Source organism: Camponotus floridanus, unplaced genomic scaffold, assembly GCF_003227725.1.
Source record: "Camponotus floridanus strain SB8 unplaced genomic scaffold, Cflo_v7.5 scaffold5, whole genome shotgun sequence".
Taxonomy (NCBI): domain Eukaryota; kingdom Metazoa; phylum Arthropoda; class Insecta; order Hymenoptera; family Formicidae; genus Camponotus; species Camponotus floridanus.
In genome coordinates, this window is record NW_020229658.1 from 4,480,083 (window position 1) to 4,504,108 (window position 24,026).

At 35.9% G+C, this 24,026-nt stretch overlaps 1 protein-coding gene and 1 long non-coding RNA gene across 2 annotated transcripts in view; one reads left to right on the top strand and one right to left on the bottom strand.

Moving 5' to 3' along the window:
• Nucleotides 1–9,599: 9,599 nt before the first annotated feature.
• LOC112639163 overlaps nt 9,600–24,026 on the bottom strand; it is a 43,468-nt gene continuing 29,041 nt past the window's right edge. Inside the window, exon 3 of the long non-coding RNA XR_003123330.1 lies at nt 9,600–9,655. This is a non-coding gene — a long non-coding RNA (uncharacterized LOC112639163). The remainder of the gene's footprint in view (nt 9,656–24,026) is intronic.
• On the top strand, nt 10,827–21,413 carry LOC105258036. The gene is made up of 4 exons (XM_020029612.2): nt 10,827–10,849; nt 19,636–19,860; nt 19,918–20,058; nt 20,222–21,413. The coding sequence occupies exons 2-4, from the start codon at nt 19,654–19,656 to the stop codon at nt 20,459–20,461; spliced, it is 588 nt and encodes a 195-aa protein (XP_019885171.1). The 5' UTR covers nt 10,827–10,849; nt 19,636–19,653; the 3' UTR covers nt 20,462–21,413.

The following is a 24,026-nucleotide window of genomic DNA, read 5'->3' on the forward strand; positions in this document are numbered from 1 at the left end:
TCACAAAGAGAAACTAGACAAATTTGTAAAATGTAATTTCATCATTTCTCAACTTTTTTTTAATTAATGCTATTTTTTTTAGCAATTAATGCACAACAATTTCTTATGCTTTGAAACTTAATATGGCAGATAAGAGAAATTAAATCAATATTTTGATATTATTGGGAAGCGTAAGCTTCTTAAGCATCGCTCGTCACGTGCTACCGTTTGACTAGTAAAGCTGTTTCTACTGATTAATAAAGTTTGAATTCTCACAGAAAGAGCAATCCGATATGTACGCGACAACGTGCATGATATCTACAACTATAACATCGACATGTCGCTAGTAATGCCGTAACCTTGACTCTGGCTAGCCAAGCAGCTGGCTGCTAGGCCAGGAATAAGCTCAATGCGCGGTTACCATGTTCCGCTGCTAATATTAGCGAGCGCAGTTGTATGTACTACAAGTGACCGAATGACCGATGCTCGTGCTCGTTGCATTTATCTCATTTCCTTTTCGGAAATCATAATCAAAATAAGAAATAATCAACGATCTCGAGGGAAAAAAAATGATTTATTGTGAAGTAATATAAAAAAAAAATACACGAAAAGAACAATTAATTTTTAAATGCGTAAATTTTTTTTAAATGTCGATATAAAAAAAATAATAAATTTAATGATTCTAATGAAAATCACATCGAGATTAATTATATCAAGTTAATCGCTAGAAACAGTCTTACAAAGTAGAAACAGTCTTATTTATATACTAGTCAGACGGTAAGCTAAATGTAAAAACTAAGGAAAATTACACAAAAATACATAACATTTTTCGAAGTAATTAACTAAAGCAAATTAAAGTCTGATAGAGGACCATATATAAAATGCGAAAGTTCATGAATGATAGCTCAGACAATTATCAAATGCAATAATATACTTAAAGTCATGCATAGCATTAGAGTATTCATAGCATGTCAATAGCTTGCATACATAACAACTGATCCAGTTACATAATACACTCATGATAATCTCGCTTCATTAGCACATATAAAATGCAAGAAAATTATTATCTCTCGTAATAACTCAAAATATTTTCTCTACGATCAATATTTATAAGGAATATGTTAAAGAAAATTAACACATAGCACTTGTTACTATCTGGAATAAAACGAGACGCGCAACTGATGTAATGGAATATAACTTATATGCAAACTTATATGCTTATATATATATTTTTTACGAATGGAATCATCGGAAGGTCAGAGGACGTGGTCTGTATGCGCGAAGCGACAGAATATATCTGCTAATTATATTGTCTTTGCTGGACATAATCTATCGTTCGTTATGAACAAAGGTTAAAAGTGATTCACTCGATCTTATTTCTGTTTTATTTTCAGAAATAAAATTATGTAAATTTGCAAATTTATCTAAATTTCTCCGAATTTCTGGAAATGTATCTAAAAATTATCACACGCACATATTTATTGTATAATCAAATATTCAATTATTGAATATAAATTATTTGTTTCGTTCATTGAACTTGTTACAATTTTTTCATGCGGAAAAGAATGTGATCGAAAACAATTTTAATGTCATTCGACACAGTTATTTTCCACAATATCTTCAACAGAACTTGAACATTATTATAATTCATCTTTTATGGGATTAGTTGTTGAATTCCTCGCTACAGAGATTTACCATTACATTGAAAACGATATCTTATTGACCGAAATTATGGAAGATTCTGTATCTCATAACATGATAGGCACAAACAGTCTTTCATTGTAAACAATATTACCACGATATACACCCAGTCTTTTTGTTCGTATATGACTCACTCATTATATTTGCCATGCATAAATACGAAACAAGGCAAATTAAAAGTAATTTGTTTTGTTTCGTAAAATATAATTGACATTAATTACATTTATTCATAACAATTTGACCTAGAAGTTTTTTTTACTGCAACACAAATTTTTCTAAAATTATAATCGATTAAAATGCATGTGCCGTATCAAAATATTTTGAAGATTGCATCAAATTCAAATCTTTTTTTATTTCTTGCATCGCATACACATCAAAGGTATTCTGAGTCATGTTAAATTGCATCGAATACAATATAATAATAAATTAAATTATAGCGCTTGATTACGTAATTCGCGTTGTTCAATTCTGTCAGAATAAAATATAATATATCTGTAATTATGTGTTTAAAAAAAATGTATCTCATTAAAATATATTTCGCGTTTTGCCAATATCTTTTAATAAATATTTTGTTTTACTTTATACTATCATAACATTTTACCGCGTTACGTTGATTTAAGTTGCGATTGCATCTTCCTGAAACGAATAGCTGATGCAACCTAAAGAATACTTTCTAGGGACATCGATGCGCGCAATCGGCGGCATTCGCGAAGGGATGTCGCGACGCGGGGTGCAGAGGCGACGATTGATCCCCGGAGGGGAGAGTCTCGCGATGCAATACGACGCCTTCGTCGCGAAATGGGTCCTCGCAACAAGGCATCTCGTGCGCATCTCGAAGATTAAGAGAGCGCCGTAGAAAACGAAAAAGAACAAAAATACGAGACGATAACCCCCGGGGAGCCGTGTTATTACTGGAAGCTACTGATGCAATGGAAATGAGCGATAAGCATCGCAGGGGTCCGCGTTGGATCGTTGTTATTGCCATTTTCCGCCTCCCACGAACAATCCCCGCGCTACCCCGGGACTCCCTGGCGACTGATAAACACTCGTCACCTTTGAACCCCTTTTCTTCCGCGAGATCACGCAATTGTATTTTATTGCCACAAAATTATCATGGATCGACGTCAACCGTCACGTATGCAATATTTCTTGACGATGTTCGATGATGAAATCTTAATACTTAATTACTTGTTGGCATCCTATTGTCATAGTGAATTCGGAAATGTGAATCTGATAATAGTAAAAAAGAGAAATAAGGCATCTATATCTCATGCTTTAGGATTTTTCCGAACGCGAGATGCTATCACAATAATTACCGATTATCAAAGTATGTTTTTTATGTAACGTAGTAAATTTCTTCTAATTTTAAATATAAAAGATATAGAAAATACAAGCGTATTATATTTAAAAATAATAAAATTAATAAATATAGAGGAAAAAAGGTAGCTTTTTAATATAATAAAAATATTGATTAGATATGATTGGCAAAACGTGAAATATATTTTAATAAAAAAGATAAAAAAGCCTTTTTTACATATAATTACAGATTATATTTTCTGACCGAATTAAACAGCAAATTTTTATTTAATCAAGTGCTATAATCTAATTTGCTGTCATTCGTCATTCTAACATAAATGTCAGAACGTCTTCAATGTATATGTAATGCAAGAAATAAGAACTAGGAAATTAACTTCTTATCATGTTTGCATCAATTTCTCGTTACGCAATTAAATATGTATTGTTTACTCTATTTTATAATGAAATATATCGACAATACATCGCTAATGATACTCGATGTTTAGCTCTGTTGTTTTTGTAGATATGCGTATTATATTTTGCGTTATGACAATCGTGTGATATAATCTAATATATCCTGCGCGCAAATAATAATTATACAATAACACTTGTATTTACGGGATTTCCGTTAAAGAAACGTACGTACGTACGTACGTACGTACGTGCGTCAATATGTATTATCTGCGACATGGCATGTCAAAGACGACATAAACTACATCACACCACAAAATGCAAACGCGAAAATAAAGATATCCAATCCTTGAAACAGCATTTACTAAATTAGGTTTCGCGATATCCTTTAACATACAATGATAAGAAAACTAAGCTTTAAGCAGCTAAATCATTTTTTGTTATATTATTGATAGAAAAATAAATACTTTTTATTTAAAAATAGTCAGATTAAGTTAAACATTTTTTAAAATTTATATTAATATGAAATTATTTTCCTCTAATTATCTTCCCCTTATTTTATAAAAATGTAATTTTAAAAGGAATTAATGAGGAATCTTTATCGATTCTTGTATAACATGCACGCAATAAATGACTCTTGTTAATAAGTATCTAATTGATATATAAATAATTAATCGCAAGTTACGTTAAAAATGATTATAAATGTTTTAAAATGAATAATGATTTAAAAATGATTAATACTTAATTTGCACAAGGAAAAACGGTTGCAAAAGATACAATGGTATTTTTGGATAAAAAATAAAATGATAATCTCGTGTTTCCGATAATTCTTATCCGCGTTGTATGATAATTTGCAGTTTGAATATAATTAATCGTCTATTCTCTTATATCATGCATTTTTTTTACGTCTGCATTGTATCTTTACTTCACGCCTTGACCCAAAGCATCGCTATCGAATCCGTCTGATGATTATGTCCAACATTGGCGAATAATTTGCAGAAATTTTTGAATAAAAGCTGATGAATTTAAGGAACATCGATAAGCCAATTGCAAAACCCATGCAATTATAAACACATAATACATCGTTTATTCACGATAATCAACTTCCTCTTAGAAGCTGGCTCTTGTCGAGACTCTTACTTGTTTAAAAAAAAGTTTATCATTGAATATTCTGCTGCACTATGCATGCAAATACTGATAACAAAACTGCTTCCTCTAACCTCTTCTTTCAAGATTTAATTCACGTTTTCTAATCTTGTCGTAGCAAACCTTTTGACATGTGTCGATCAGAAACAAATCGAATTCCAGAGAAGTCCTCAATTCGCATTGAAATGGAAAGTTGGCAGAATTTAACCGGTTTGCGTGTGCCCGATGCAATTATTCCAAGAATGCTTGTTCGCGCAAACGATGACCATACAAATTCCAGAACGCACTCCGACCCCTCGATCGAGTCGCGCACGCATCTACTTCGGTCAAAGTAGGTTACGGTTCTTACCGTTTCCTCGTAAAAACCCCCCATGTGCATATTAACACACCTACTTTTATAAGGCCCACTCCGTGCCCACGTGTTCCTCTTGTAGGCATACGCTTGTGCACGGTATGACGAGTCAGCATCGGGATTTCGACATGAATCTCGAGGTATTCCCTGATGTGGCTACCGCCGATCGAACGCAGCTACTTCGCGTCATCGTCACTTTAATTGTCCTTGACGTTTAAATACAATTGTGGACACGAAGCATTACGTGTCCCATTGTACTGATATCTTCATTTGCATATTATTTCAGCCCAATCGATTTATTAAAAACTCTTTCATTTATAGTTTTTCTTTTTTGCTTAAAATGCTAATTTTCTTTTTAGAGAAAAGAAGTAAATATACATAAACGTGGTACCGTGTGATATATAAAAAATAAATGCGCGATAAAGGAAAATAAAATTCGAATATTTCTTCAATGATTAATATCTTCTTAATAATTATTTAATTAGATCACTATATCTTATAAAGCTAATACTAATTAATTCAGCATTAATTATTGATTTTGGGTATCGCTTGTCTTCTCATTTTCAATCGCTTCTCTCTCTCTCTTTCTCTTAAGTCTAAAACAAAAATATCATTCTATTCTCATTTTCATGAAGTGGAGCAAAACACCGCGTAAATGCACGTAACCGCTAGAGTCGTGCAGGTAAGTAGCGCGCGTTATCTAACAAACCGCGAGAGCGAGCACACAAGAACCGGGCGCTTCGCGCGATGAAAGGGAAATTCTGCCTTTTGCCCCGCTTAGCGATCCGCGGAAATCACGATGCGGTTCCGGTCGTTGATCCTAAGTATTCTCCCACCGAGCGATCAGCTGCAGAGTTTACCCTCCCCGCGTGAGTGAGCCCGGCGCACTACCACTACTGTTACTATTACTATTACTATTACTACCACTACTATTACTTCTCTTGGCTCCACCGCTCACCTTCACCTCGTCTCTTACTCAACGATCGCGCGCGGACACCGAGTCTTTCTACCCCCGTTGCGTAATCGTCGTACACAATCATTACCGAGTCGAATCGTCACTCGAGCGGAATAAGTGCGCGCTGGATCGAAGCCGGCGCATTAGCTGGCGCACCGTCCCATCGACTGTCGGGTGCGAAGTTCACGATGACCAAAGTGAACCCGTGACATTTCAGGTAAATATCGGGAATCTCTCGATCCTTGATTAAATCTTGGGGTCTCTGTATTCTTATAATACTTATACTGATAAAAAAAAAAAATACGTCGAAATGATCATGAGAACAATTTTTTGTACATTTAGAGAGCGTTTAAAATCGTACTTTTAAGAATCTATATTATTATCGAATGGCAAAGAAAAGGTTACATTTGGAGAATAGTTACAGACACGTGTGTGCGATAAGGTTTAAAATACTCGGAAAAAATTACCGTGAACAAGCGTTTCAGCGCCTAAGTGCACTTTAAAAATAGTGCACTTAGACAATGTGAGCGAATTACAATGTAAAACGAAATTGTTTAAAATATCTCATGTATCGATAAAGGACCATTATCGTTCTAAAAAAAGCAGCTCTTCTTATTTCTCGCTGTTTTCGAGAATTACTTATGAGACATTTGCTTATGCTTATGCGACTCAGGGTTAAGATCGCGTCGATACCGCAAAAGCCATGTCGGCATCGCGCGCTTATCGGGGCTCGTTTAGGTGCCAGCTGTCAAGGTCTTATCATTTTTCCGCGTGTTCGGCGGCTCGTTAGGCTCGCTCGTAGCAAAAAATATCAATGTTTTCACGTTGACTGTTTCGCATCTTTATCGTCGCTGATATCGCCGTTGACGACGGCTTTACGTCCTTGCGCGAAATGAACGTTGAACCCCGTCGATGAGAAACTGCATAGTGGCACATCCTCTCGACATCTCGCGATTTCTCGTGAATCATCCATCGTTCGTCTGTATCTAAAACCGATTACTATTCGCTCGTCTGTGTGTCTTTCGAGTCTCGATGTAAAGATAATAGAATAATGCGCGATGCACGTTTAAATAATGACGGTACAAATCGTTTATTACGACCTTACGTAGAAATTTATTTAAATTAATAATAGAAGCTATAATTATTCTATTAAAATAATATTAGAATTAATGGGCAATGATAATCAATAAGAAATAACTACATCATCGTCTTTTGTATGTATACGTATATGTACCTGCATACATTATCATGTTACAATATCTCGTACTATCTTTTTGACACTTATAGAAATCTGATAAAATTGTTGATATACTAAAGAATTTTAATCCTATCGTCAATGTAACTTTTGGTCAAGAGTCAATCCTATATAATCCTATATAATAGAAATGTTGATTTTTTTCTTATTGTATAAGAAGAAGCGATAGAAATTTTAGATTTATGATACAAAAGTATTGTTAAATACAAAAACATGTTTTGATCGCAACGTGAACCATATGAGATCATCATCAAACGCTTTCTCGTTTACTTTGCAATGCATATTATGCAAGTTTTTCTTTGAGAAAGGCCATGATCCTTCTAAAAAAACATACATTCAAAATAGAGACTCTATCGTCTCTGTATTTACTTATATATTGCTTACGTATTACATACATTTGACTCTCAATTGCGACAGTTAAGTTACGATTGTCATAATAAGTAAAGAAATGGCATTATATGACACATAGCAATATAATGCACAAAGAGAAAAACGTGTTTGTATAATTAAATAAGAAAGAAGATAAAGCTACATAAAATCATAAAAGCATGAAAAGAGTAATCTTCAGTAATAGGATATGGAACTAATAAAAATCAATTGCATTGTCTTTAAACGTAGACACACACACACACACACACACACACACACACACACACACACACTTTGTTTTTTTCTTTTATATTAAATTTATAAGAAAGTTTATGCATCTGATACAGATTAAAAAAATAACTGACTACACAGAAAGAAACACTGAATTATTAATCAAAGCTAGATAAGTTCGACGGACAATATAATTAATTTAAGCGACATTAGTTTTAAGATAATTATAAGTAAAATAATTGTAGAACCTTTTTTGTAAAAATTTGTAAAAATTAAGGAATTTCTTGGAATAAATTCGCAGCTTAAGAAAATGGATTGTCATTAATCTTAATGATCTTAACAATTATTGTGTAACAAGATCCAATTAACGCACGCGAGAAAGCGCAAAAGCGATTGATTGGCACAGAATGATTTAAAGCGCGCAATCTCGAATTATCTAAATCTCGCACTATCAACCTTATTGCGACTCTCGAAAGACACACAAAAATATATATAATTTAATGAATATTTTTTGGTTGCACAGGGCGTAACATCTTTGGAAATCACGTATTTTTCGGATCGATAATTATTCGAATATATTTTCCCAATTAAATAATTTGCAAGATTAATTGTGTCGATAAATGCTTGCTATAAATCCTATATAATTTCCAAATCTTGAACGTACATCTCTATCAAGATTTGTCAAAATTATAATTCATCTATATGAAGGATATACAAAAACAACTTTTATTTATCATTCCTTATTTATATTAAGAATTATTATATGAATAAGAATTAGTATTATATTTATATTAAGAATTATATTATATATTAATTATATTATATGAATAACAGAAATAAAATGTTAGCCTTCTTTTATAAATAAGTGTTTATGTAAATAAAAATTGAAACAATCATATTTTTAAAAAACATTTCTTGAAGTGCTGTAAAATACAATTAACGTACTTAGAAAATCAAATATATAACTGATTTCTTTCTAATTAATAATGTTTACCAAGATTCGCCTTAACTCGTCTTAAATTTAAATTAATTTTCTCAAGTTTATATAAAATTCTTCAAGTTTATGCAAAATGCTATTGGGCCTCATCGTGTTAAAAAGATAATTCGAAATTATCTTACTATTACTTATCAAGTATTAATGTTTTCGCTAATTATAATCCGATTGACGGAGATGACAATGACGAGGAAAGCGGATGAGAATGATGAGGCGTATATTTATCAGTTATCAGCGCATTCTCCGCTGACAAACATTAGTTGCTCCACGTGATAATTAATACACAATTGTTATCGTGGTATACGAGAATAACGACGTATATGGGTGGTTCGATGGCAGCGACCAATAGCTCGCAGTTGTGGTGCCTTACCCCCATACACGTGACCCCACGAGCGGTTGCTACGTCATTATCGTGGCTCTGACCCCGCGGGGGCAAAATAATACGTGATATTTAATAACGCGTTGTCGACCGAAACATGCCAACATATTTTTTTGCGCAGGCTATCGAAATGTGACGTGCCCTCGATTATCTCGACGTGCCGTAAATCACTCGATATGTGGATGGACCATCTTTGCCTCCACGTGGCGATAGGGATGATGATTATAACGCTCTCGATTTATACAATTTTGTTCGAGTCAAATCTAGTAACCGTTAATTTTCGAAAGCTGTACGGAACAGATTTCATGTATATAAAAAATCGTTAAATATATGTTTCTAATTATATATCTTACATTTTCGAATTGTAATATTAAATAATAATTTTTATGAATAGATTTATAGTAGAATGTGAGCTCGTAAAAATCGAAAACAAAATACATAGTATTTTTATAACGTCATAAGTATTTCTAGATCCGTACAGCTGTTAATATTTTAGTCAAAGATGAAGAAGAGAGAGAAGAAGAAACTCACCAATTGATGAATCACATTTTCAAAGAAGAAATCAAAGCCATTCATTGAGCCAATCGCTAAAACATATAAGAGAAAAATCAATCAATTTAGAGATTATAAAATTATTTACACATTTTACGCAATAAGTAAAATACATAAGATATTTTGAAATAATTATAAATAATAGTAATTAATAATTTCAATATACAATTTTTAATTAATCAAAAAATATAAAATTTTGCTTTTATTAAAAAAACAAATTTTTATATAACATAATAAGATTACAATTAAATGCTCTATTAATCTCTAATTTTATGTATTACTATATGTGTATGTATATATATTAAAAAACGAGGATAAAATCATTTTTTTATATTATAAATCATTTTTTTTATATTACTAGAAATTTATATAGTGTGATTTATACAGATGCCGCTATAATACGAGAATGCTTTGAAATGCTTTTCTGCGCTACAAAGCAAAGCCGGTAAAATTGGAATCGTGTACAAACTTATCATTTCTGTGTATATGTATATTTTTTTAATAATAAATAAAATTATAAATAATTAACCCGATTAAACCGAATTTACACAAATAATAATAATAGTAATATTAATTATTTACAGTAATAAATATTGTAATAGCAATTAATAATTAATAAGAATTTCATAATAATTTAAAAAAATCGGATTTTAGATAGAGAATTTTTTATAATATATTATTTAATAAAAATAGTTAAAGTTGAAAATTGAAAATTGCCTTTTTATAATATTTAATACATTGTTCTATTAATTAAATATTATATGTTTTAATTTTATAAAATTAAATATTAAAATTGTTTAAATTGTTATACTTTTTTGTTAACTTTCTGCAATTTTCCGTAATTGTTGCCGATAAATGAAATATTTCATTTTGAATACCCAATACTTTCAACTTATCTACTGAGAGTAAGTATCAAGCATCGATATTTTAGGCATTCTCGGACAGAGTGTTCCGAGCTCAATGCGTCCGTATTCTGGATGTGTTATCTATTGTTAAAAGATATTCGCGACAGAGTCACGAATGTACCAAGAAGATGGAGCATGCGGAAAGTACTCCAAAATTTGCGTTCCTTAGCAATATCGATATAACTTTATGCTTCGTATTTGGTAACGTAAATCTTTCCGTTCGTTACTAAGGAAATAATAGTTTCGCGTATTCTCTCGTTTTCAGTCTTCGAACAAAGCAAGGTGGCAAATGAATTTAAAAAATCATCTTTCTCGCGTGCAAAGGTAAAATTATTACATAATATTTATACTAATACACTTGGTCTATTTTTATGCGTTAATTATTTTCGAAATAAATAATCAACATTTCGATTTCAATTTCGTATTAAAATTATCGTGTAACAAAACTAAATCACATTGTCATAAAAACTTTTAAAATCTTATCCATAAATTTGGATTTTTAATAGTTACGTGTTTTTAAAATTAATTAAGAGAATTCGAAATATTAAATATGATATTTCCTAAAGTAAATTTGCTTACGAAAATTTATAATAAATAAAAAAATTATATCTTTTTCCATATATAAATACAAAGTGTGCTTATATACGCAGAAAGATATAATTTTTTGTAGAACACTTCAAAACAAAAATATATCTTTCAATTATTTTCAATTTATTTTTCGATTGTTCAGAAAATAGAAAATTTTGTATTTTAATTCTCTTGCAAAAGAATTATTTCTAACGACAAGTGACTACAAATATCTTGTATGACAGGCTGAGAACATTTGACGTCCGCACTGTCACGAGAAAGTTTAAAGACTTATATATACTTTTCGATTTGTGCACATGCCAAATAGTATTGTCGTAATAGGAAAGTCAAAAGAACGAATTTATCGACTACGATCGTTCCTTATCGCGACTACCGCGGGTGAGCACAAGTCCCACAGGTGAAATGATCAAAGTTCACGAGGCGCCGCACCACTCGTGCCTGTCCACGTCAATTTTCACGTAATATGTCACGTAGAAGGTACGGAATTGCTGCGGGGCGTCTTTGATCTTGCGGCCCGTCCCCTCCGGACTCCGCCGTACCTCTGTCCACCTTCCGAAAACCCACCCTTCGAGTCACGCGCCACGTATGCGCCGAGGCAAGGGTGGCCAAATCCAATTTTATTGTTTGCACGCTTAGGCGCAGCCAAATTACACGATTGTAAGCGTAACGCGGAGAAATTCGCCCTTTTTCGGCACATCCTGCAAGTAAGATACGAAACTTTATCTTGCCTTGTGCAAGAAAATTTCGAATTTTATTTTTAAATGCACGATACTTCATATGAATAAAAACCATATATTCTTAGCGTAAATTAGAAACAATGCCTTAGTTATGTAAATGTATACATAATTGTACTATGCAATTTATATTCTTTATTATTTATATGTATTTATGTACCTTTATTTATATTCTTTTGATAATTGCTTTGGTAAGAGAAACAGAAGCATTTGAATGTGTTATTCGTTTTATCTTATTTTCATATAATTCAATATTAATATCTTCTATAAAATTTTTTTAAAATCAACTCGTTCAAAAGAAAATGCAGAGAAAATATGACAAAAAAAAAGTAAAAGATAATTCGCATAATCTTCTCACAATCATCAGAAATTAATAAACTCGGACTTGACCGAGATTTTCGGTAAAAAATTTGAAAACGTATTGCGCCAAAGATCTAAATAACAGAAAAACTGAAAGATTCACAAAGAAAAGAATGCGAATCTGAGATGCCGATCCCCGTAGCGGTCTATAGATCATTCCATTGTGCTAAAGGGGGTGTGTACACACACATTATAACAGGAACATAATGGCAAACGCGGATGTGTGTACACACAGCGGGACCGGTGGCGACACAGAATGTGCGGTGTTTGGTCTCCATTAATTTCGGATCGACTGGATGGTTACTGCAGGCCACCTCTCGTATCTCTCTTTTTTTATGGAGCCATATGTCTACCGTGCGTCGCGTCCCCGCGCTCATTTGTCAGTTCGCAATCTGCCGCTCTGTTGCGATTTGATGGCAGCAGTCAAAACACATGGATCGGTTTTTCGCAAATGCACCGACGTTCCCGAATCTTAAAGTTTCAACGGAGACAAAAACAGCTTTTCATTGCGTGAAATTGCGAGGACACGTTGTACGTACACTTCTCGTTTGATCTCTTTAAATTCGCGAATTATTCTTGCACGCATTTTTATGATCATTCCTATATAAAACACACTAATAAACATTTCATGTTCATATATTTGTTAAAAAACAATTGAATACAAAAATAATCGAAAAAATCTGTATAGTTATCTTAAAATAATTATTTTATAATTATTTTAAAGATTTATGATGCATGTTAAAAGAAATATGCGCTATTAATTTATCCAATGATAAAAATATTTTGCGAAAAAAATATCCAACGACAATGATCGATAGGTTAAATTTAAAATTGGTTGTAGCTGTTCTAGCCATATATCTTTCCTCTAAAATAACATCCATAATCCTCTCACAGTAATGCGAATAAAACGATTCATCCCCTTGATATCGATAAGTCAATGAAGCATCAGAGCGTATCGTCGTCTCGCGGGCGAGAGATCGCGTAATGTACGGACAGTGACGTAGAAAATTGCGGCGCTACTCTGCGAAGGAGAGCCGAGGGGGGTGTTGTATGGCACGAAGGCAGGGTGAGCAGGAAATACCGAAAGGGCGAGAAGGGTACGGGCATCCCCATGGCGCGTATAATATCAATGGACGATGGCTGGGTGGCGATGATCGCGTCACATTAGCAGTCGAGCGTTCTATGAGCCACTGCCACTGCGCGCAACGTATGTGTATGTGTGTGTATATGCGCAGAGAATATATATACATATATATATTTTGGCGGTGTGTCACCCCCCAACGGTACCTTCGGATGTAAAATAAACGACACCTAATTATACGCGGCCCGTCTGCGTGAAAAGGGCCGGCCGACCTAAAGGCACCGCAAGTGCGTGCGAAGATGGCCGTCTGCTTAATGGGATTACGAAATTACAATTTAGATTGATCGTCCCGCGCAATATTTATAGGCGACATGCAGAAATAATCGCGATATTTTGATATTATTTCCATGATATCGATACTGCTAAATTATTTCAATTCCTTTCGCGCTCCAGATAATATTCGTTAAATTTATCATTTTTAATCGTATTTTCTCTCACTAACTGTAGCAATTTATTTTGTATCACTTCTACTAAAGTATTAATCAACATTGAGAGGTACTATCATTTATTTATTACTTCACGTTCAATAGACTTTGTGGCAACTTGATAAATTCATTTTTTATATTAATATATATTTTCACTTTGATATATCAGATATTAATAATACTTATTATACTAGACTCTGTTTTCAAATTTCGAAAGAAAGTGTAAATATCTTTAGTTACCAAGTTTCATATATTTTCCCGCAAATTTACGCAAAAATCTCCACATAGTGACGACTTCGACATCTGGATATAACTCGTAATATATGGAGGCGTCTGCGTAACCGCGCTTCTATTTTTTTTTGTAGACTGCCAAGGGGGTGGCTCGCCGTGGGTGTGCTGGGCGATGATTAATTAGCGTTTGATGAATATGTATGAGAGAAAGGCGACCGCGACTCTGACGTACGTATGCACGTACAATACGCGCGCATCAGCATTCACACACATATGCATATACATATGCTACGTTGTCGGGCATATCCCTCGCGTTACAATATAACCGCCCAACCCCCTTCGCATACCTCGTTTCAACCCCCGACGTTGCTCCGTGTTTCACCTCGGCGGATTCTGCGAGTCCTCCGTGAGCTGTTTAACGATTCGTTTCCTATGCGAGATATAACGCCGGTTAACGTTGCACAATGATGTATCTCGTCTCTATAAATTTGCACGGAAAAAAGTCACGTCACTGAATAGAAGAAAAAAATGTTTGGAAATAATTTGCGATGGATGTTATACTATGCTTTTAATTCTTTAAATTATAATTATAGAGAAAAAAGAGAGAAAATTGAGAATATTTTCTATATAAACTTATATAGTAAATATAGAAATATTTTATTTTTGCATATTAATATATATCTTTTGTATAATTATTATTTATACAAAACATCTTTTATAACTCCTATTAAAAGAGTAAATTTCCGAAACTTAAAACACATTACATAAATATATTTTATGCAATTATGATATTTTATGCAATTATAAAATTATTTTCAGAACGTAATAGTATTTAGAATGTATTCTAATTTCATAATGGTTACGATTGAAAATTAGCGTCGTGCTTTATGGTACGCATATGCAAGGGGAGCGAGGAATTAAAAACTCTCTAGATCGATATGGATATTTCCAATCGAACGGACATTCGACGGACATTCATCACGCGTTGTTTTCGCATCGAGGCGAAATATCAGGTATGGGTGGCGAGCGAGAGGAGCGGTCCGAGGGGTTTAGATTTCGCCAAAACGCGAGGCTGAAAGGCTGCGCTGCGCGCGGATTGTTCGCGCCGCGAAGAGAACAATGCAAACAATGGCCGGGACGTAGCGCTGCGGTGAGCCCAGGCTTACGCGGCGAATACAATTACATTATGAACTCGATTACCATTTAAATGGAAACAAACGTGAAATGCTAAAATACAGCGGCGAGTCTGCCCGCGTAACGCACGAAACCGCGCAAGCACCTCCCTCGATCATCGGTATGCAAATTGTGCACGAGCATTGTATACGGAATGTCCCATACTTACCGAAAAATATTTCACGCACAGATTCTTTGATGAGCACGAGGAGTCACTTTTTTTCTCAACGATAATACTCCTTGACTATTTCAAGTTTCAAGTAAACGAACGACATTATTTGTTTCAAACAAGAATCTATCGCGACAATAATTCAAATTAAAGTATATTTTTCCAAAATAAATTGATTCATGACAATCTCATTATTCAAATAAATGTAAAAAAGAGGCATTTTCTTTACCAATAGTCATTTTAAATCGCACATAAATTAGCTGCGATGCGGTAAATTGTAAGATGGAGCGTTTAACGTCATCGGCGCCTCGATTCTAATTATTATGCACTTAACTTTCTAATGAAGCGCGTCGAACGAGGGTCGTGGAAAACTGTGCGCTCGTGCACTGATTTCACGGGCCACCTGTCGCACTGTCGCCTCATCAGCCCTATTCGTTTCGTCGCATCGGTCACGCAGGGTGTAAGACATTATTCTACACGGAGGAGGGTCATGGACTATCCGCACCGTGGAAACTAGTTCTAATTTATCTGCGAAAATCGCAAATGAAAGGTTACTTTCTCAATAATCTTACTACACGACGCCTTTCATTTATCTTAATTTTTAAAATTCTCCCCTTTTAACAAAATTTATGTGTTTTTGAAGGATATAATAAATATTTTCAAATTATATTTATTATTTAAATATCCGCAATTATATTTATCGCATTTGTACTAATGAGGGAAATGTTAATAAGGGATCAAAATTATCAAGATTATGTGATATGATCATAATGACGTGAAGTATTTAAATCTACGTATTTAATCATATATAATTTAAATGCGCTTCAGAATTTAAATATTTAATAATAGCCTATTTATATAAAATCTAAAGATATTTGATTTGCAATTTCTGATGATAGATTGAAAGTTACCCTAGATCTCAAATCCACGCTTGCGGATGGGGCGTATCGTTTGCCCGAATCTGTTTGGATGTTTTCCAACAAAACCGCGTTAGGCTTTCCCGACTTTTGTCATCATCTGTCGCCGTTCGAATACAATACCAGTGAAACGACAAATATGTCAGATCGCGAGGAAACAAAGGGAAAAGCGCGCCGGGCGTCGAAACGCCCCTTGGACTCAATCGATTAGAAGTGTCCATCTTTTCGCGGCAAGAACGGACTATTCGCGCCACCAGTTCGATCGATTCAATCATGTTTTTTTCTACCAAATCGTTCATCGATCTTTCAGATGGTCGACAACCAATGTCGGAGTGACCGGGGAAAAAGTTAAGAGAGAGTAAGAAATGTGTGTGTGTAAACGAATCTCGACGACTCTCCTTTTCTTCGGCGCGGAATCATCAGACGGAACAGACGGTCGTCGACAAAAAGGGGGTGACTAAGGGGTAGGTGGATCTCTCCCTTAGATAGATAGGTAGGTGCGGTCAGTGTCACGAGGCCTGACAATGGCTGACCGCCGGTAGGGACATTCAAATGGTAATCGGCTCGCGCGTCTAACGTACACCGACGCGCCCTACCCAACCCCCGTTTCAAGGGGTGCGAGAACGGGCGCAACCCCTCGGCATACAGTCGAACACATTCGCACCAGAATCAAGCCAAATATTGGCAATATCATCCCCCGGCATTGTCCCTTACCGCGACCTGCCTCCTGCCACCGTCATCGTCGCCGTCGGTGGGAAACGATGTCCATTTGAATGCGCGATTCCATTACCGATGCCGGTATATCAGCCCGAGGATATTACCGGATTAGGATTTAAAGGGAAGCGGAATTTCGGCACGGCCGCAGAAACTCGGTCAATCCCGCAAAATAAGTCGCGATACTGCACAATGCAATAATAAATATTACTAATAAAGTAAAAAAAAAGAAAGAAATTCACGTAAACTTTAGCATCTTTGTATTTTTTGTTTGTCCCTTAGTCATACAGTCCTTTACTTTTCAAGTAAAAAATATACAATATATGCTAAATTTCCATGTGAATCAAAACTTATATCTTATATTTAAATAAATCTCTTATGTTATGAATAAAATTATAAGTGTTAAATTATAAAATTATCTCTGTTTTTAACCATATTAATATAATTAATTGTAAATCAATTCGTTAACGCTCGTTGCTTTGGAGAATATGCGAAATTATAGGCTAATTTCCGCGACAACGTTTTACTTAATTAGCGTCGTCATTTCGGTCGAAGCATACTTGATGCGCTTATGATAGTCGGCGATAATCCGGTTCAGGTCGTTGCGCCGATTATCTCTCGTAAAATGGGCGCTACCAGGATTCGCCGGGGTTCGTGGATGGACGCGTCCGTTTGACATTCACGAATAGATCTGTGCGATTCACGATCGCTGTTGATTCAGGGTGTGCAACGTCGCACGTGCGCCAGTGTAGACGCACGCAAAGCTCCCGCAACCCGAACTTCAGCACGCGCCACGATTACGCGATTACGCGATTACGCGTGTCGTCGTGTAGCTCGGGCTGATGCCCCGAAGGAGAGGTCGAACAAGCAATGACACGGAAGATGATTCGTGACCCTATCACCCTCTCCGCGAGAAGAGGGATCTTACATTGCGTAATAAGCGCGCATCTGCCGGGAAATGAAGGGGCGCCAATTTTTCGTCGCGTCCGACATTTATTTAGCTAATGTGAGGATTACGTTCATCGCTGGTGATATTCGGCATCGTAAGATTGAGAATCGAATATCTACAATTTATAAATGTGATTAAGAGGTGTGTGCGCGAAAAAATTCTTTTAAAAATCTTCTTTAAAAAATTGCGCTTTCTATGCGTCAGAGAATTTTTACAAAATTGATAATAAAGTGTTTATGCGCCTATATAATAATAATAAGATTTTATTTTCTTTTAATATGTCTCAGAATCCGAGATGTAAGGATGCATTTAGAATGGCATGCGTATGTATACTGGCCGGGATTCTGCGCGTCGCCTACAACGGGAATTAAAGGACAAGCGCAGGAGGGAGTGATAGGTACGAGTCGGCACGAGTCGACACGTGGCGGTAGCGCTTTATACAAACAGCATTATGCACGCTCGCGCTAACATAAATTACCACGGGTTTAATATTGGACGTCGGCGTTGGCCCTGACCGACCACCTCCTGAGCAAAACACGGGGAGAGCACGGTAAATGTAATCGCGATTCTTCGAATCGCTCGAGAAATTCCTCGAAGATCCGATATCAAAACGTGCAAATCGTAACAATCGCATGTATATTTCGATAAAATAATACAGAGAAATTTTAGAGAAAATCATCTCGTGTGAAGAGAATCACACAGTATTATAATTGAAATTTTAATATTCACATTTAATGATTTTGGGTTTAATTTTCGCATCAGTTGATTTTTACTCTTCCGAAAGAAACTATAAATTGATTCACACAACTATTATGAATCAATTGTTAGATTTAGTTACTGATGCTCGCGATAAAATTCATCTCTCTACCGGATACAAAGTCAATTGACCAGTTAAATTTGAACAAACAGAAAAGAGACGCGTGGGAATAGCATTATTCGTGGAAAGTCTCGATCGAATTTCACAGTAGGCTCTTTCACAGCGCGAAAGCATCCGTAAAATGACTTCGTCCTTAGAAAATACCAGAGTACCGCGAAGGCGAGAACGAGCGGAAGAAACGATAAGTGGAAAGTGATGCGATGCAGGCCGTTCGCATGAATTAAGATCGACTTCATTTATGAATGAGTATCGGGATCCACGCGAGTCAACTCGAGTGTTGCCCTTTGGTCAAACTAAGGCAAAGTCGCGGCTTAATCCCGAAGAGGCAGACCACGAGACCGGATACGGCCTCTTGAGTCCCGAACGGATTGATATTGTTTGCTAGCGATTTACGGGAAATTAAAGGAAGTCGTAGCAAACAGGACAATTGTTTGCTTGAAAGGAAATATAACAAATGTTTTGATTAATTAAAAAAATATTCCGGAAAATGTAAACAGAAATATTAAAGTCATTAAAAATGAGATAAAATATAAGAATAAATTCAATTTTATAATAAAACGAGGAGAGGTGATATATCGATTTTTTAAATCGCTCTTTCAACTGTATATTTTCTGGAGAGAAATAAAAATTGTATGCATATACAAATTTAATTTTAGAATTTCTGAAACATATGAAAATAGCTGATAAATATTTTCTTGCATACTTCTCACGATAAATTAATCACACGATTCATTGACAAGACATTTTCTAACGTTACTTTAATTCGCGACAGTATCGTAAAATGTTTCGACCAAAAAATTAAATTTGTATACGTATGCTTTATATTTTCAAGAACGTTGGTAACACTATAATGGCACAAACATTCTACGTGCGGAATCCTTATCCTGTGCCAGATGTCACCCGGGAGGGAGCGTGGATATCACGTGGACCCGTGTTGGGAGATAAAGTCTCGCCGTCGGATAGAGACTGGAACGTCAAGTTGAGCGCTCACGAGCGTCTCTTTGCTCACCATACCCTGAACAGCATCCGCAGGGATCGTCGATTCATCAGACCGCAGGTACGGCATTCGATATCAGAATTCAACTTTCATCGATACATGTTAATGTTCTTACAGGTTCCAGATGACGCTCTCGATTTAGCGTTAAATAGCGTCTACACTCACAGTCGAGACAGTCTGGTGTCAAAGATGTACGTGCCTATGCAGCCGGAAACACTCGGCAAAGAAACTTGGCGTGTCATGCGAAACGAAATCAAGGTACGCATATATATGTATATGTAATTAAATTATAAAGTACACATATATCCAAGGAAAAATTAAAATTAAATTTAAATTAAATTAAATTTAAATTTGAATTAAATTAAAATTAAATTTAAATTAAAATTCCGATATGAAAAACAAATCGGTTGCACATTTTTAGATTTTTCCGGAACCACCTAAACCAGATAGACCGATGCACGTGAGCGGTCATTCGGACGAGGAACTTAAATCGATCGTTCGGATACCTTTATCGGTGGATAAATCGAGGTGTCATAGTGGGCCAACTTTACCGCGGAGAATTCATCCGAGCAGCGTGAAATTAAATATCGAAGGTCCTCATATGGACCAATCGAATCCCGGATACAGTCGCAAAATCGACGGAACTTTTTACAGTATTTAAACACGGATTTAGATAGTGTTTGAGCGGCACGCTTGGAGAACGTTCGGATTAAGCTGAAATCTGGTATTCGCCGAATAAAGTCCTCGCTTTTACAAATACCATTATCGCTATTGGCATAATCTGTCGAGATTTGTGCTTTGAAATGCTTCGAAAAGTAGCAAATCGTCAATGTAACGCTCAAGACTCATGTATCACGAAGTATGTAATTAACCGCATCGATTGTTGCAATTACTTCCCGTGTCCAAATGATGCGATTATCCTATTCACGCTTATCTGATCGTGTTGACAAATTTACTCAGTGCTTCACGAATCTGCTTTGGCTATCGCTACCAAAGATCTCCCGGCTGCCAGTCGCCCCTTTGACAGTCCGATGCTGCACAGGCAGCCCAAAGATCGACAAAACGAGTAGACAGAGGCGTGAGTCAGTGCGCACCAAGTTTCTCACTACTCGGCTCGCCTCGACTCGACAGTGAGCCGAAGGGACAGAATGTCCCATTACCCGGGTAATCCTTGTTTGTAATAAACCAGCGCCCCGCTGCCAGTGGGATGACAGCGGAGCCACCCTTGCCGAGGGCCCGCGCGGAGGAGGAGCCATCTCCGTACGCATATGCTCCTCATGGAATATCATTTATGCTTCTCACCCCGCGCGCAGACGTCTATCTTGCGACCCGTTTGACCCGGCTGGCAACCCTCCGACATCCCTCTCTCTGTCAGACACATAGAGTAGGCAGCACACGATATCCTTATACATACGTCTAATCCGGCCATGATTGCCCCGCCAACCGCCTCGAAAACTCTACCTCGACTATGAACGTAGCATGTCACCCTTCCTATCTCTGTGTATGTGACCCCATTCTCCTAGCTTCTTTAAAACACTTTGTGACAAACCTCGCGACATGATGAATTTCGTGCAGGTTTCGCTTTCCTTCGCTTATTCTTTGTATTAAAAACTAACGGACTTATATTGTATTATCGTAAATTTATAATAATACAATTTACAATTCGATAAATCTAATTTTATTAATTCGGGTTAATCGGATATTGCAATATATTAGCTCGAATTAATTATAATTAGTGTATAAAGTCACGAAAATACGTTGATGATTCTTTCAATTAATCGTAAACTCAGCAGTCTCAAAGATAGTAATTTTTCTGCGGATTACGTCGCGGCGCGTGTCTATTGACGCGGATCCTTTTTCTTTCCCGGTATAGTGGCGGAAAGAGAGAGAGACACGGGGATGGTATAAGGGTAGAACGATCTCAGACGGTCGTCAGGCAACCAGCGAGGTTACCAGCCAATTACTTGGCTGAGCGGTTTTATTTGTATTTAATTCTTATTTAATTTACTTTTTACGGTCGCATGGTTTTGCCGCCCCCGTTAAGGAAATGGAAGGTTTCTTCGTCATTGCAAATTAACGGTCGCTCGCCATTTATCCCGTGAAACACAATCAATGTAAATAAAAAAGCATCAGTTGGATGTTATTCGTAATGTTCGACAACGAAAAAAGATTCACATTTGATAAAAGTTGTACATCATACGAGAAATTAATTATTCCATAATGAAATTGAGCATGATCAGATTGTTTGATAATGCACGCGATACATGTTAAAAGAAACGCGCAGCCATTTGCACTATGTGTATAGATATATTTTTAGATGCATTAAATATTCAAAAATCAATTTTAATCGGGCATCTTTAGAAACATTTTAAAATGGATAATGACATAAACAATGATATGATAATGCTGCTGTCGTGAAAACCATCCTTAGACTGACTTCGCTCTATCTATTCGATTCTTTCACGCGTACAGTTTTCCAGAAGGAAATTCTGCGTGAAAGTCGAAGCAAAGTCGCATTGATCCCTCTGGGATGAAGCTGTTATTCCACTGAACTTGTTACGTTATATTTATCAGCGCGGTGCACACTGGCACCACCCGTCGGGTTTTATCGTTCCTTTCGGATTCGTTCTTCCACCATCATTTCAGTTAAATAGAAGCCGCAAATGACATAGCGAATAATAAGCAGTGGCACATTAAATTAACCAAATGTCATATATTATGCAACTTTCCATTTTTAAATTTATATTGTTTCTTTCAACCTAAATGACATATAAATCTAAATATTCTTCTCTAAATATTATATGGAAGAAGTGCATTAGAAGTATACAACAGCAATTTTTTGAAAGTGCGATAAAAATGCGACATAAAACGATAACCGATAAAAAAGAGAAAAATGTTAAAATTTTATCGCAAACTATTGTATTTCTGATTTTGTAAACTGAATTTTCTTTAGGGAATTTTTGATATTTTTGCAATTTTGCGATATATTTAATTCTTAACATTTTGTACATAAATTTATGTTAATTCATACATTTGTAACTTGTTTATCTTTACACTTTAATTGTATCCTACATAATCTTAAAATAAAATCTTATATCAAAAACTTTATTGATATTCAAATAAATGGAACAATTCTATAAAAAAACGTATCCCCTGATCTCGATTTATTTTTGTTTCTCAGCCCACGCTGGACAAAAAAGCCATTCTCCTTCTAACGAGTTAGACCTATCAGAGGGTGGCAGCTTAGGAAGCTTATTTTTTAATTTTTGCACAATATGGTCACACGCGTCGGCGTGATGTTTACTCAATGTTTTAAAGTTATTTTAAAACAACTCGTCCCACGGGAAAGGGATATTCCTTTTGGCACGAATGTCAGGGGTTGACATCATGATCTCAAGTATAGTGGGAACAAACATTTGCCATGTTATCATTTCTCCTGTATGAACTTTAAAGAACCACTAGAATGAAAGGATCAGTTAGAAATATACTTCAGGAATGGGCCAACGTTTCCACCATTTATAAAACACTACATTTATCACAAATTCGCAAAAATCACGTTTTACAAAAAAATCTCAAATTCATTTTAATATCTCCATATTAGTCCCAAATATCACAAAAATATAAATGAATATATCCTTTTACATAAAGATAAAAATTGAACGACATGTGTTCTTTTCGATAATCGTCGAACAAACGCATCTCGCGTTTCCTCTAATCTCGAAATAAAAAAGGCGAAATAAATTTTTACTACCGCACGCGGCTTCCACTTTTTCTTGATCTTCCGCGAGCGAGCAGAGAATGGCGGGAAGGGGGGAGGGGGCGAGGAAAGCAAGAGAGAGAAGAGAAGAGAAAGACGGATTAAAACGCGAGCGAGAAAAGGCGTCTAAACGATGGTGGAAGGTCAAGCCCGAGATTACGACAGCCCCGTGCGACGTTTGCTCGTTAATTAGAGAGTTCTAATTATAGTAAATGCATGAGCCCGGACGCAGTGGTGGCGCGGAGAGATCGTGCCACGGCGGAAGCTCCAGGGATCAAAATGCAACCCTCCGCGAACGAGCCAAGATTACCTTCGAGGACCCTCGGGCGCTTTCCCTCGCTAAGGCTCGACCCACAACCTGCGCGACAACGACCGTTCTCCGTCTCCCTTCCGCCTCTCCTCAATCTATTCACCGTTTCCCTCTCTTCCCGTCCCTCTTGCGTTTCCTCAACGATACCTCTCAGATATC